Source organism: Leucoraja erinacea, chromosome 15 (genome assembly GCF_028641065.1).
Source record: "Leucoraja erinacea ecotype New England chromosome 15, Leri_hhj_1, whole genome shotgun sequence".
Taxonomy (NCBI): domain Eukaryota; kingdom Metazoa; phylum Chordata; class Chondrichthyes; order Rajiformes; family Rajidae; genus Leucoraja; species Leucoraja erinaceus.
Genome location: NC_073391.1, coordinates 37,432,787 through 37,448,948, shown reverse-complemented (window position 1 = coordinate 37,448,948; position 16,162 = coordinate 37,432,787). Strand labels below are relative to the sequence as shown.

The 16,162-nt window shown below is 39.6% G+C and overlaps 1 protein-coding gene across 1 annotated transcript in view; it reads right to left on the bottom strand.

Moving 5' to 3' along the window:
* Positions 1 to 5,306: 5,306 nt before the first annotated feature.
* Positions 5,307 to 16,162, bottom strand: part of jmjd1cb (jumonji domain containing 1Cb) — a 115,642-nt gene continuing 104,786 nt past the window's right edge. Inside the window, 7 exon segments of the mRNA XM_055647189.1 lie at positions 5,307 to 6,131; positions 7,527 to 7,661; positions 8,624 to 8,797; positions 9,917 to 10,053; positions 11,687 to 11,803; positions 11,891 to 12,021; positions 14,264 to 14,354. Coding sequence (XP_055503164.1) covers positions 6,048 to 6,131; positions 7,527 to 7,661; positions 8,624 to 8,797; positions 9,917 to 10,053; positions 11,687 to 11,803; positions 11,891 to 12,021; positions 14,264 to 14,354 — 869 coding nt within the window. The 3' untranslated portion in view covers positions 5,307 to 6,047.

The following is a 16,162-nucleotide window of genomic DNA, read 5'->3' as shown; positions in this document are numbered from 1 at the left end:
ATGGCCACTCCCTCAGCAAAACATGATGGGCGCTGTACAAGAAAAAAAAAAATCCTCAAAAGAAACTTGTCCCTGCATCACAAATATCACTTGCCAATAAAATAGCCACTGTAGCGTCTGGTTTGAAGTTTACGAATCATTGTTTACTTCCATCTAATTTCAGTGATGTTTAAATTTGAATAGTTTGGATCTGTCACTTTTATTGGTGGTTCATGTCTCCATGCAAAGTCCACAGGATAGTTCACAAGTTATATGAGTAACCATTCAGCCCATCGGGTCTATTCTGCTTCCTAATCCCATTTCCCTGCCTTCTCCCCATAACTCTTGACACCCGTTCTGATCAAGAATTTGTCTAGCTCTGGATTAAAAATATCCACTGACTTGGCCTCCACAGCCCTCAGAGGCAATGAATTCCACAGATTAACTACCCTCTGACTAAATATTGTAGTAATGTGGCATTGGATATTCTAACTGCTTCACTTCTGTGTGGACCTAGGAGCTAATTTTCCTGCTGAACATGGGAACAGGAAGACGCGTTTTTTTATGTTGCACCTGATCCAGAAAATCAAGGTGTCCTTTTCAAAATCTTGATATCCTGCAAAATAAACCCATCTCATTAAAAATCACCTTGTGAAAGTTAACAGCCTCGCAGGAGAAATTTTGCAGCACTGCAACCCAAAGTGTGCCCTCGCCTCATCACATCAGCCTACCTGCTCCCTGTTTCACTTATCTTTCATTTCACCAAAGACGTTCCCTGTTTTGAACTGGTTGGGGTTACCAGCTCCGAAGTAAACAAAAATGATGCAGTCAGCAGTTCAGGTAGTAGCTGAGGAAAGAGGAACTGTTTCAGACTAGCCTGACTAACCACACGCAGAGAGCAGGAGCAGATAATGCACTGGCTCATCAACTGATCATCGCCAGAAGGGCCCTGACCCGGAAATGTCAGTCTGAAGAAGGGTCCCGACCTGAAACATCACCCATCCTCTTTCTCCAGAGATGCTGCCTGACCAGCTGTTACTCCAGTGCTTTGTGTCTATCTTCAGCTAGGGATGATCTGTATATGTGTGAAGGTGTGTCAGAACACAGTTAACATTCAGGCATCTAGATCTATTTAGAACACACCAGCCCCATTCTCCTGCTTCCTGAGAGAGGGAAGCTGACGATAGCTTTAATGGTGATGTTGGAAACTTCTCTGGTTTGAAGCAATAAAATATGACAGTGAATATAAAGTATGAGGGATTACTGCCCTCCTCTGGAGAAGTGGCAGAATTAGTCTTATTCATGGTGTGCTACATTCATTCATTCTTGAAGCAAATATCTGGTATTTCATCCCAGTTATCTGCAAACTATTAATCACATGTGAAATGAAAATACTCTTGCCTTTCCTTCAATCTGCTGGAATATTTGATGAAGAGCCACCTGGTGCGAAGGATTCCGACACAAAATCACCTATCATTTTTCTCCAGAGATGCTGCCTGACCCACTGAGTTACTCCAGCAATTTGTGTCTATCAACTGGTCTTAGCCAGTTTCCAAACAGCAGGATCTTTCAGTTGTGCTTGTTCAGAATTGGAAGAGATTTTTAAGACAGTCATACGGCATGGAAAGACCCTTCGACCCAACTGGCCCACGCCGACCAACAAGCCACATCTACACTAATCTCACCAGCCTGTGTTTTCTCATCTACTTCTAAATCTATCCTAATCCTGTCCAAATGTCTTTTAAACATTATGATAGCACCTGCCTTAACTATTTCCTCGGGCTTGTTCCATATACCCACCACCCTTTGTGTGTAAACAAAAATTGCCCCTCGGGTTCCTATTAAATCTTTACCACCCCGCCGTAATCCTATGCCTTCTGGTTCTGATTTCCCAACTCTGGGTAAATGCACCAAGTCTTTTACCCAATTCGTGATCTTATACACTTCTATAAGAGCACCCCTCAACCATTGCTCCAAGAATAAAGTCCTAGCCTGCTCAACCTCTCCCTTTTTGCTCAGGCCCTCAAGTCCTATCAACATCCTCGTAAATCTTCTCTGTACCCTTTCCAGCTTATCAACACAATAACCTTTAACAGGGTGACCAAAACTGAACACAATACTCCAAATGTGGCCTCACCAATGTCTTGTGCAAATATTGTGCTTTTTTCCCTGTTTTTTACTGTGAATTTCTTCTGAAATGTGTTCTGTATTTTCTGTTTCTTTGTATTCATATGTTTGGCAAAGATTAAATAACATTCACCAGTTACCTAATTACTGGGATGGCTGAAGCATTTAATGACGGTTGAATGAATTAAAGCTTTCAGAGGTTCCTCTGGCTGGAGATTAACAAGCCCCTGGAAAAATGATGGAAGTAGCATAAATACCATTTAGCGCATAATACCAGAAGCTTAGATGCCTTGAAATCCCTTATATACATTTATCCTTGAAGGCAAGTTGTTGTTAGTTTTGCACCAATCTCCTGACATTATTAACAGGGCAGAAAATCCCTAATGCACCTGGGCCTGACAGGGTTAGCATTGCTGTAAACCAGGCCCAAGTAATGTGAATCCATGTTGAATATTCTTGAATCAAGGTGCCTACTCCACAGCTCTCTCTCTCTCTCTGCCCTGATACAACCCAGAGAGATTCCTGACTCTGAGTTCAGTTCTATTTTGAATGCTTTGAAATTCCAAAGGGAATGAAAGCTTAAAATAATTTCTATAGACTTTAAAAAATTAGGTGCACCATGCATAGGTTTATATGCTGTTATTAAAAATAATCCATATAAAATTTAAATGGGTGACATTTAAAAATAGCTCTAAAATACACACAGCTGTCAATTCAAACATGCTTTTGCTGGATGATTCTTTCGTCTATTTCCTACACCCAAACTTTAATTATTTTGGGACCAAACTTTGAATAAACAATTATTTGTTAAATGGACCTCTACCTAGACCCACAAGAAGTTTACAAATGTGAAAGGGCGAAGACCAAGGACTATAATTTTCAAGGGCTGGAAGTCGGTATTTTTCAACATTATTGTCCACATTAATGGGGAAAGTTCACAGGCAGTCTTTATTACAGTAAATATGAATGCACTTGGCTTTATTACAGTAAATATGAATGCACCTCTTATGAGAACAAAATCAATAGAGCTGATATTATTTGCACTTGCAGGAGCTATAGATCAATAGGTTGGGAGAGTAAGGATAGAAACAGATTTTGCTTTCATAAATGGCTTTATTTAAACATCCACTTTTAATGTAAGAAATGTCCTCTGACTGGCGTGTTGAGTCAAAATTTGTTCTGCAGGATATGGTGGGTATTTAAAATTTGCAAGGATTTAATTGACCAGTAGTAGGGCAGCACAGTTGTGCAGCTGGAAGAGCTGCTGTCTCACAGCACCAGAGACCCGGTTCAATCCTAACCTCTGGTGTTGTGTCTGTGTAGAATTTGCACGCTCTCTGTGACCGTGTGGGTTTCCTCGGGGTGTTCAGGTTTCCCCCTACATCCCAAGGACGTGCGGATTTGTATGTCAATTAGTTTCTGCAAATTGCCCCCAGGGAGTGGGTGAGAAAATAGGAGAACAAAGAACTACTGTGAATGGGTGATCAATGGTCAGTGTTGACTTAGCGGGCCAAAAGGCCTGTTTTTATGTTGCATCTCTAAACTAAATTAGTAGAATTTTGGAATCCTAACCAGTCTACAAAACCAATCATATATGCAAGAAATGATATCACTGTTACTCTGGAAAATAACGAACTGTTGAGGATAATTATGATTTTTTTAAATTGCAAAATAGGGGTAGGTGGAAGAAGAGAAAAGCATATTATTTGAGAAAAGAATACAAAATTAGAGATCATAAATGCATGGTCACGATCGCAAAATAATTCAGCGTGAACTCCTTTGGCCAGTGGTATGAATGTGGAACACACTCCCATTTAAAAGAAAGCTACACAAAACAAGAGGGAAAATGGAACAGAAGGACAGAGTGAGATTAGCTATTCTTGGAGAAGTTTAGAGATACAGCATGGAAACAAACCCCTGGACCCATCAAAGACAGACACAAATTGCTGGAGAAACTCAGCGGGTCAGGCAGCATCTCTGGAGAAAAAGAATGGGTGACGTTTTCTTCAGACCATTGGACCCGTCAAGTCCACTCCCACTTCAACGATCAAATGCCTATTCACACTAATTCTATGTTATCCCACTTTCTCATCACTCCCTACAACTAGAGACAATTTACAGAGGCCAATAAACCTACAAGCCCGCATGTCTTTGGGATGTGGGAGGACATCAGAGCAACTGGATGAAACCTCACAGGGAAAACGTGCAAACTCTGCACAGACAGCACCCGAGGTCAGGATCAAACTGGGTCTCTGGCGCAGTGAGGCAGCAGCTCTTATCAGCTACACCACTGTGCCATCCATGAAGGTTCCCGTGGATCACAAACACTGGACTGTATTGGGCAACACAGTCTACTTTTGCTCTGCAAAATGCTTCTTATGATGCACGGCCACTGGCTTCCCCCATTTCTGCTAATCTCCATCCCTCATCAAATTCAGCTAGGTTATATGTTAACTGCAATTAATTGCACTAGTCGGAACCACAGCGCACCACAATAAGCTTAGATGTTGCTGTCTCACAGCCCCTGCAACCTATGTGTTGTCTGAATGGACCATCCTCCAGGTACTTCAGTTTCCCACCACAATACAAAGGTGTGCTGTAAACTGTCCATTTGTATAGATGGGCAGCAGGACACATAGCAGGGTATTAATGTGCAGTTGCGAAAAACTAGTGTCAGTGGGGAAAAAATGTGGGATGGTTTGATGGAAATACTCCATTAGCTGGAGGATTTAGATGGGCTGAATGACCATCGCTACATCATATGACCATGTAAAATACGAGAAAATGAAGTGCGTTGTAATTGGATACACAGTAGCCAATTTACACATAGTAAGCTTACACAAGCAGCATGCAGACTGAGGGCTGAATTGGCCAGAGTGCCAGCATAATTCTCTTGAAAGGCCACTTCCTGGGACACTTTACAACCACCTGAGAAAGCAGATGAAACAAATTATAATGTCTCAGTTGTAACGTGGCACCTTTGGTAATGCAGCAGGTTCAGTAGAACACTGGAGGGTCAACTTGTGTAGGACCCGATTCAAATTCAGAGGCTACAATGCCACCAACTGAGCTACTGCTGAAGAAACAAAGTGCATGTGAAATACTCTCTGGAAAGTCTACAGAACGGACATCAAGTTTATGCACAGATTTACTGGCATACACTAATCAGGTATATTTGGATAACAGATGAATCAATTGTATTTCAAAATGTAAAACCCCTTTGAATTTTAATGTATAAAGCACATAACACAGGTACTTTAACAAATTGAAGCAAGCTATGCTTTAAAAAAATACATAATTGATGTATATATTTATATGTATTTACATAGAATATCAACTTTCTTCTCTAAAAGTCATTTTGCTTGCAAAAGATTCACAATAACTAATATAACAAAACAGGATGACATTTTGAATAAATTACAACACTGTAAATGTTTTAATGTTACAATGAATAGTTAATTAAAAGCTAATGCATGTAGTATATCCATCCATTATCTGGCCTATAAGGAACTTCAAAGTGTACTTCTTTTGGCAATACCTTAAGGTATGACATGGATGGCTGTGCGATTCAGCGATTAAAAAATAGGCATTGCTGGTAATTGCACCTGCCTTTTCACAGTAACTGTCTCAATGTAGTGAAAAATATCAATTTTAGCAAACTAAACTGTACAAATCACATTTACATTAGATCTATAACAGCATAAAGTTCTGTAACAATTTTTCAAAAAATAAATACATTTGTCATTTTCAAAATGTACAATATAGTACATGGAACACCACAGTGCTATTTTTCTGCAGGTTATTATAGCTACATTTCGCTTTTCTAATTATAATAATTTCGATAGACCGGCCAATAAATACAGTAGCCACAATGGTGATTATGGCACTGTAGGTACTTATGTTAAAAGACGGTGATGTAAATTCTCAATGGTCTGAAAAAACTAAACCTTTTGATGTGCATTTTCTTCATGCAGTCTCAGAGTTCCCACAGCATCTTTAACAGAATGGTAAATTATATTTTTTATCTGCAGAAAGACATTAGAATTGATTAGCACAAACAATTCCAAGGATAAATATTGGCCATCATTTTAACATTAGAAAATATATTTGCTGTTAAATGTAGAAGCCAATTATATTAGCCTATATACGAAATGTTGAAGCCAATTATATTAGCCAATAAACAAAGCCATACGAAGCCAGATACACAAATAACTAGAGTTCCTCCCATCATAATCAAAATTCTGAGGCTGGTATAACAAGGCAGATGCTGCTAAGAGGTTTCCCATCTTGCAAGAGTAGGAACTATGGTCAGTTCATCTTGAGTTAACAGATTGTCCAATGAACAGTGTAATAAGGAAGTGGAGTCAATGGAAGGGAGGTCGGTTCGTGTGATGGTCTGGACTGCGCCCACAATTCTCTGCAATTTCTAAGGGTCTTGGATAGAGCTACACTTTAGTAAGAATGTTATGATTTAGAGATAGTACGGAATTTTTGGAAGTTGGAATTAATCTTAGAATGGAGAAGACCAAAGGCAGACAGAGAAATATTTATTTTGATTAAGAAAAATAAAACTGTTTCAAAGCAGAAAGAACTAACCAGAAGATACACATTTCAATGACTGGCAAAGAATTATCAAAGATACAGGAAATAGTTACGTTCCCTATTAATATGTGAAATAAATTGGTGGCATTTGGATAGGGTGGCAATGTTCGAATATAATCAAATATACTTGAAGGAAAAAAAACTTAGATAGAAAGAAGAGGAAAATAAGATTAATTAGATAGTTTTACTAAAGAATCAAAACTGCCAGAATGGACATAATGTTGTGTTATCTTATTCAGTTTTAAAATGTGAAATGGAGTTAGTTGTATCACCCTTTAATAAAATCTGACAATGTGCACTTTTACCACATGTTTATTTTTCTATTACAAATCTCAAATTGTGGAGTACAGAGGCAAATAAATAAACGATGGGTCTGTCTCAAACATTTATGGAGGGCACTGTATGTAATGTGTTGCTTACAAGAGATTTGGTCAATGAATTCTATTCATCAAATTGTTGTAAATCAGATGCATGGATAGTAGATTCTATAAACAAAAATATACAATTCCACTAACAGGACAACTATTATGAACATTTATGGAATAATGGAAACAAATGAATTTTCCTGCTATGTTCATGATATTAACATGCATTTTTTGGACCTATTACCCTCGGTTTATGCAATGTAACTGAAGCAACAAAAAATGGTGGTCATAAATCATGTGAAATTATAAACTAAGAATCTAATGAATAATACTACAATAATTTAGAATTCATTGTTCTCTCTTCCCAACTTCCTCTTCTAAAAACAACCATTTTTCCTTCAAAACCTTAATTGGAACTGGCCAGTAGAGCGTTAAGAGCAAAAAGGTTCATACCTGGAATTTATCCTCGTAGTTTATCTCATCTTTTGACTGATGTCTTAGCTCATGTGTCAGATGGAAAGACTGTGCTATGTGCTCAGGTGACACAAAGTCTTCAGAAACTTGAATGCAACTGTAAATACTCTGCATCTGCAAAGCAATCATCAAACCACTGTTCAATGAATCTAACAATGAATAAACAAATATAACTTGCCAAAACACATTACGTTTCATTATAGGAACAGTCCTGATTAAGAAAAACATCTTAACAAGGAATCTTAATTTATGCACTGTACCCCCATTTTAGAAACAAACAACAATTAAAATATAAATAAAGCTCAATGTCTGAGGGAATAACTTGAATAAAGAATGCTCCTGGAATTGCTGCACTTTGCATTCTTTCTTTATATGATTGAAGACAAAGAAGCAAGGATATAAAACCATAGAATCATATTGCACAGAAACGGACTCTTTAGGTCCACCTCATTCATGGTGATTGTGGTACATATCCATGCTAATCCTGTTTGTCAGTAATAGGCCAGTGACTGTCTAAATCTTACATCTGCCAGTACTTTTTTAAATTGCCTTATAAATTGTATTTGCAAATCCTACCTCATCTGGCAACTCGACTCACACCGTGTGAAAAACATACCCCTCAAATTTACTTTACATTTTACTTTTCATGTCCATGGAAAATACATGATCTATCCCATTTATGCCCATCCTAAATTTTATAAAATCACCCTCTGAGAATAAACCCAACACTCCCAAGGTATCTGACATTTACTCTAAATGTCTTTGCAGAATTTAACTTGCCAAAATGCATCACATCCCCATTTGTCTGCATTAAAATCCATCTGCCTTAGCTCTAACCAGTCTTCCAGATCATCTATATCCCTTTGTAACCCCAGCCAAAACTACTTTGCTATCTATGATCCCTCCATTTTTTTGCAACATTTGCAAGCTTACTATTCAGACTACCTTTATCATCATCTAAGTCATTAATGTATGTTACAAGCAACAGATTTCCAGTCAGAAAACCCCACAGGCCTCTACCCTCTGCTTTCAATCACCATGTATTGAGATCAACTGGCATGAATATCCTGAATTACCTGACGCAATGTCCCAGCTGGTATGAAGAATGTATCACCCAAGAACTGCAAGATGGAGCAGCATTGTATTCCGCATTCTTCGCAGAGCCTCTGGCGCATTTTCTTGTCCAGGTAACAGATCTGATCAAGGAGTGGATCATGTTCAGATGACTCTTGACCCAATTCCTCATTAACCTTTTAGAAAATGTTTTAAAAAAAAACAACTCACCACTAGTAAACTCAGGCTACCAAATAACATAAGGCGATACAGGGTTTTTTTGTAAGCATGGCCCAATTTCAAAAGTTTAACAATGTTTAGGAAGCACAAATGCAAAGTAAATACAACTTATCTCAAAGGATGTACAGTAAATCCTTCTAAACCCATTTAATGGACCCCTTTATCCGCCTGACCGCCACTCTCTCCTATTTCTTCCATCTCTCTGTCCAGTCACCGTCTTCAACACCTCCCCCTCCACCCTCCTCTCCTTCTCCCCTGGAGTCACCGACATACTCCACATTGTAAGCGACAGCAGGTGAGAGGGGAGGGAACCTCACTGTGACCGATCGTATCTGGTCGTTGGAGGCAGCTTGAAGAAAGCGCTGTCAGCAGGACTCACAACTTGAGCCACAACATCAGCCGCGTGTACCAGTGAAGAAGGGCTCGCTGGTGCTGAGCATTGTCAGCTGGTGCTGAGCATCGGCGCCTTGTTTTAAGGTGAAACAACACAAAGTGCTGGAGTAACTCAGCAGACTGAATCAGTCTGATGAAGAGTCCAGACGTCACCTATCCATGTTCTCCGGTGATGCTGTCTGACCTACTGAGTTACTCCAGCACTTTGTGTCCTCATGTGCATTAACCGCCATCTGCAGTTCTTCGTTTCAACTATATACAATTATAATACCATACTCGGTTATAACAGACAATTACAATAACAGACACCATTCCTCCTCCCGTGTGGTCTGTTATAACGAGGGTTTACTGTGCAGCAAGTTTTCTTGCTTTACTTAAAGATTTAAAAACTCTACAAGTATCATACATGCAGTTAAAATTAGAGAGGTGTTAAATTCTTCAGTTTCTCCTGATTCAGCATTGGGATCCATTACATCAATAAAATCAGAAAGGAACCAATGCAAACTTCCTTTTGAGGGAACCATAAAATACATATTACTTTCAAAACATTTGACATTACTGATATTTTGTTTTTTATTACAATGGGTTCACGGCTGCATTTACATTTCAATGTAATATGTTCCACCACAGATGACTGCACCTTTTCTGAATGCCTGTGTTCAATAAATGCATGAACTGTATACCTTTTGCAGAAACTCCCTTATTTTGTCTGTATCTTTAGTTGAAAAGATATGCCACAAAGCACCTGGAGTCTCATTACTGTTCTTCAATCTCTTCTTTGTGCTTTCATCAATTTCATCTTCCATTTTTTTCAAGATAGCTGGAAAAACAGGAGATAGTAATCTTAGCTAATATCACTAGGTATCAGGATGTTTAATTTATCATTCAGCATATTCTACTAAAACCAGTCTTTTCCTCAGTCACAGGTCATTTTAGAGAGTAAGTATGAGTGATGTTACTTGTTAAACTTCTCCGGCAAACTATGACAATGTAGGTCGACACTTCACAGTGATAAAGGTGAAGTAATTCACTACTATTACAAGACAAACGTGACAGTTATCTGCATATCAACAGTTATATGTGAAGGTTACTTGTGGAGGTGCCGTTTCTTCCACATGATGTGCTGTTGCCGTCTTCAGCTAAATACCTATTATCACTGCAATAATTGCAATTTTAATTTGTTGGACTTCAAAGGTCATGTTTACTTTGGACCAGTAAGTTCAGGATGAAACACACAGTACATTTCTATTGATATGCAGAACATTTAGAAGATCATTTGGCTCATGCAATGAAGTAAAAAAAAACCTTAAAATAGTCACTTGACTTCACCTGTCCAAAATTCTACCATAAATAATACGAACAACTATGGTATCTGCTAGAAAGTCAGAGGTATCCACCTTCCCCCAGGAGAGTACCTTATTTAAATGTTGTGTTCATAAGACACAGGAGCAGAATTATGTAATTCAGCCCAGCGAGTCTACTCTGTCATTCAATTATGGCTGATCTATCTTTTCCTCTCAACCCCATTCTCCTGCCTTCTCCCCGTAACCTTTGACACCTTTACTAATTAAGAACCTATCAAACTCTGCTTTAAAAAATACCCAAAGACTTGGCTCCACAGCCATCTGTGGCAATGATTCCCACAGATTCACCACCTGGCTAGAGAAATTCTTCCTCGTCTCCGTTCTAAAGGCAAATCCTTTTATTCAGAGGCTGTGCCATCTGGTCCTACTCTCCCACAAGTACCTCTCCACGTGCACTCTATCCAGGCCTTTCATTATTTGATGGTTAAATGAGATCCACCCTCATGCTTCTAAACTACTGTGAGGACAGGCCCAGAGCTATCAAACACTCATCATATGTTATAATTTTCATTGTTCCTGATTGCTCCATCCAGCTCATCAAGGCATCACTCTCAAGCCCAATTCATCTGCCCAGGCAACCCGCAGACTCGGAGACACCAGTCTCATCCAACCCAGGCCATCCACCTGACCTCACACCTTTGATCGTTTGCCTAGCCCCCCTACTGTAGCCCCCGCAACCACAACACTTCCCCCACCCCCCCTTATCTGCAACTCTAAAACAATTAGGTTGTTAATGCTAAATGCGTAACATTTGAAGATCAGGTAATACCTTCAATTCTTTTAATGTAAATGTTGAGGAGTCGTCTCCAGTTTTACACTGCCACAGGAATGCATCTGACATAATTAAAGACCCTGGTTCATCTCTATTCTCACCCTCTCCCCTTGGGTAGGCCTTACAAAAGTGTGAAAACATGTACTGAGATCTGCCTCTTCCCCACAGGCTTTTAAATGGACCTCGCATTTGCTAGGGATGAATTCCATAATCTGTTGCTTTAAATATTGGTGATCAAGTTAGATAGGTAGAAAGGCTAAAAACGTGCAGTAATGACTCATTAAAAAGTTCACAAACTGTTGCTTTGAAAACATTACCTGCTCTGTGATTGTTTCCATTCCCTTTTGGTACTCCTACATAGACAAGGACATTGACTACATCAGCAACATCTAGATGGAGGTTAGTAGTTCCATGTTCTTTCACTGATGTTTGTCCTGTAAATAATGCAATCACTTACATATTAGACCTTCCTACCCTCACAAAAAAAATATTTTGAACACTGCAGAACACTTCGTGCTTACCATAAACACTATACAGTTTCGGCCCTAGGTCTGGTTGAACAAAGAAATTCGGTAGCCGGGATGCCAGATTTAGATTTCCTTCAGGATTGCAATATTGTGACAGTGGCAAATTTTTAATAAAGTCATCGTACCTAAAAGGGAGGGAAACAGGATAATATTTGAAATACTGTGCAAAGTAATGTCTTAAAATGGTGAACTACCAGGTTAAACGTTTAAGCAAATAAGGTATAACATTTCAAGACACAGCAATATTGGTTCAGAGTTGAATCACACAATTGTATTGCTTCATTTCAGAACTGTGACAAAGTCAATGCAACTGGGGGTGAATTATGTTCGCAGCCAATTTCAGGTTAAGTCACATTGTGAAATCAGATCAGCATCTCTTATCATGAATAACCTTTTCTACTCCAATGTGATTTGAGGAACATGGGTGGTGTATATTGCTACTTTTGTAGCACTGTACAGGGGCCGCGGAACATTTTTGAAAGTGGGGGGGCTGAGCGATCAACGATCACCGGCCTTGGGGGTACCCGGTGAGGGTGGCACAATTATTATTTTTTGTTGTTGCTCGACCTCCAAAAACTGGGGGATAATACAGGCTATCTCTCAACTCAAAAAGTGGGGGGATATATCTCCCCCCCCCTCCCTCCCTCTCGGGGCCGACTCTCTCTCTCTCTCCACCCCCCCCTCCCTGCTTCTGCCCAAAGATCATAGAGCGGAACTCCGCTCTATGATCTTTGGTTTTGCTGCGCTCACTGTGCGCTTGTTCTGAGATGGTGGATGTCAGAGGTCCTCAGAAGAAGAGAAAAATACGCCTGCGGGCTGGATAATTTCAGGTTATGAAGCATGTCTCGCCAAAAACGTGGGGGGGCGGCAGCCCCCTCACCCCCGGTTCCGCAGCCCCTGCTGTAAAGAAACCTGCACTGCATTGTGATGGGAACGTCCATATTTAGGTGACTAATATCTTAAAAATAATGCCAACTTGCGAAGCCCACTAGCTAAATAAAATGATTATATTCAATCTTGTGCTCACACAACTTTTCAGATCATGACCCTTCCTCAAACCGAGAAGGGTCCTGAAATGTCACTTGAGAAACGTGACTTAGTTTAGAGATATAGCATGGAAACAGTCCCATCAGCCCACCAAGTCCACACAGACCATCGTTCACCCGTTCACACTAGTTCATGTCATGCCACTTTCTCGTTCACTCCTTGCACACTAGGGGCAATTTACAAAGGCCAATAAATCGACACATCTGCACGTCTTTAGGATGTGGGAGGAAACCGAAGCACCCGGATGAAACCCACATGGTCACATGGAACCTCAAGGTCAGGATCAAGATTCAAGATTCAAGAGTTTATTGTCATGTGTCCCAGATAGGACAATGAAATTCTTGCTTTGCTTCAGCACATCAGAATATTGCAGGCATAAATAATACAGAACAGATCAGTGTGTCCATATACTATTGAATATATATATATACGCACATAAATAAGCATATAAAGTGCAGTAAGCTAATTAAAGTTCAGATTTTGTTTGAGTTGAGTTTAATAATCTGATGGCTGTGGGGAAGTAGCTATTCCTGAACCTGGTTGTTGAGGATTTCAGACTCCTGTACCTTCTATCTGAAGGCAGCGGAGAGATGAGTGTGTGGCCAGGATGGTGTAGGTTCTTGATGATGCTGCCAGCCTTTTTGAGGCAGCGACTGTGGTAGATCCCCTCGATGGTAGGGAGGTCAGAGCCGATGATGGACTGGGCAGTGTTTACAACTTTTTGCAGTCTTTTCCGCTCCAGGGTGCACGAGTTGCCGAACCAAGCCATGATGCAACCGGTCAACATGCTCTCTACTGTGCACCTGTAGGCGTTCGAGAGTCCTCCTCGACATACCGACTCTCCGTAATCTTATCAAGAAGTAGAGGCGCTGATGTGCTTTCTTTATAATTGCATCAGTGTTCTGGGACCAGGAGAGATCTTCGTAAATATGCACGCCCAGGAATTTGAAGCTCTTAACCCTTTCCACCATCGACCCGTTGATATAAATGGGACTGTGGGTCCCCATCCTACCCCTTCCAAAGTCCACAAACCCACGTCTCTGGCACTGAGAGACAGTAGTTCTACTAGCGGCGCCACTGTGCTGCCCTTCATCTGCTGTGGAAATGCACTGATTTCATCAACTCCACTACTGTCACAGCTACTGAAGTGGAAGATGCTAACTGCATTATGCATCTTACAAGTGCCCTTTTCTGACCTTTAAAACATTGAGAAGAGTGCTATTGAGAAGAGTGCTGTTCTTCATGGAACTGTACTAAGTGAAAAATTAAACAGTGTCATTACTACCATGCAAGTCATTAAAATTCAACTGCCACAATTACCTAGAAGGCATCATGGTTTTGAAATCTTCACCAGAAGGCCAATCATTGAGTTTCAGCAATAAAGATTCCCCATTCTTAGACTTCAATCGCTCTGGATAAGGGATAAAGACTCCGGTAAAATATAAATGTACTGAGTTTATTCTTAAAACATAGTCTTTTCTTTAACTTGATAGCATGCAAACAAAAGCTTTGCACTGTACCTAGGAATACATGACAATCATAAACTTAAACTGGTGAGAATTAGTTGCTTTGGTTACTCAATAAAGTTTAAATATTTAACATGTATTAGAAAAAGGTGCCATTGATATGAGGGTGAATCTTCAGTAAGTGTCTACTTTGGTGTCCCGCTACTTTGATGCGGTATATAAGGAAAATCCGTAATTCTATCCCATTTCTTAATTTTCTATATTGTTAATAAACATAATCCTCATAAAGATTAAACCCTAAATGAATAGTGTTATTTTTTTTTTTTTTCCCCGATTTTCGATGCCCCCCCCCCGGAAACCTTTTCACCCAGAGAGTTGTGAATTTGTGGAAATCCCTGCCACAGAGGGCAGTGGAGGCCAAATCACTGGTTGGATTTAAGAGAGAGTTAGATAGAGCTCTAATGGCTAGTGGAATCAAGAGATATGGCGAGAAGGCAGGCACGGGTTATTGATTGGGGACGATCATCCATGATCGCAATGAATGGCGGTGCTGGCTCGAAGGGCCAAATGGCCTCCTCCTGCACCTATTTTCGATGTTTCTAAATCTGCATGTCCCGATAGTTACTTGTGAAATTTGAAGTCGGCATATTTATTTAATGGGGGATCTATCTGAAATGAAAATACTTTTAAACAGTTGGTATTAATAATTAAAATATTTATCACCCTTAAAAAAAATTCCTCCAATCTTGAAAAAATTATAAATCTTACTGTTATTTTCAAAAATTTCTTGTCCCAACGATTGGAGTTATTTACCGTCACTCATCTGTGTTAAGCAATGCCACATGGATTTAATTAAATGGAATAGACGTGAGCTTCCACCCTCAATAGACCGCAGAATTCGAAACTGAATTCCCGGGACGAGAAGCGTGTGAAAACTCCGCTTTTTGCAGCAGCATAACGGGAGTACCTTTGATCAGCACCACCTCCGAACGGTGCTGAACTCTTGGAAAATAAAAAATGTCCTAGTCATAACCCTAGCCCTAGCCCTAGTCTTAACCGTAACCCTAGCCCTAACCCTATCAAGAATAGAGGATATTTTTTTTTTTTAAGGGTGTGATAAATATTTTAATTATTGATACCTACCGTTTAAAAGTATTTTCATTGCAGATAGATCCCCCATTAAATAAATATGCTGACTTGAAATTTCACAAGTAACCATCGGGACATGTGGTTTTCCCTTTATTCATTTAGGGTTTAATCTTTATTTATGGGGATTATGTTTATTAACAATATAGAAAAAGAAGAAATGGGATAGAATTACGGATTTTCCTTATATACAGCATCAAAGTAGCGGGACACCAAAGTAGACGGTTACTGAAGAATCACCCTTTAGTCATCTTGGTCACTTGATCTAACCTGAACCTGATCATCTCCACCACGTCATGTCCGTCACATGAGTATTTTATGCTCATAATGTGTAAAATAATACAATTACCATAATTATGAATTGTAATTGATAAAACAGGATGCTTCTGCCTATTCATCTGAAGTTAATATTGTTTTAGAGGAAGTTGGTGAAAAGGTATGTGACGGTTACCATTCTTGCTGAAAATCACCACTTTTCTTGGCGGTAAACTGTTAAAAGTTTAAGATCAATGCGTTAGACTGAAAAAGTTTTTTTTTGGTGGTTTATTTGAGGTAGATACTCTATAATTTGAAAGACTGCGAAAAAAAATTGATTTTATATATTTAA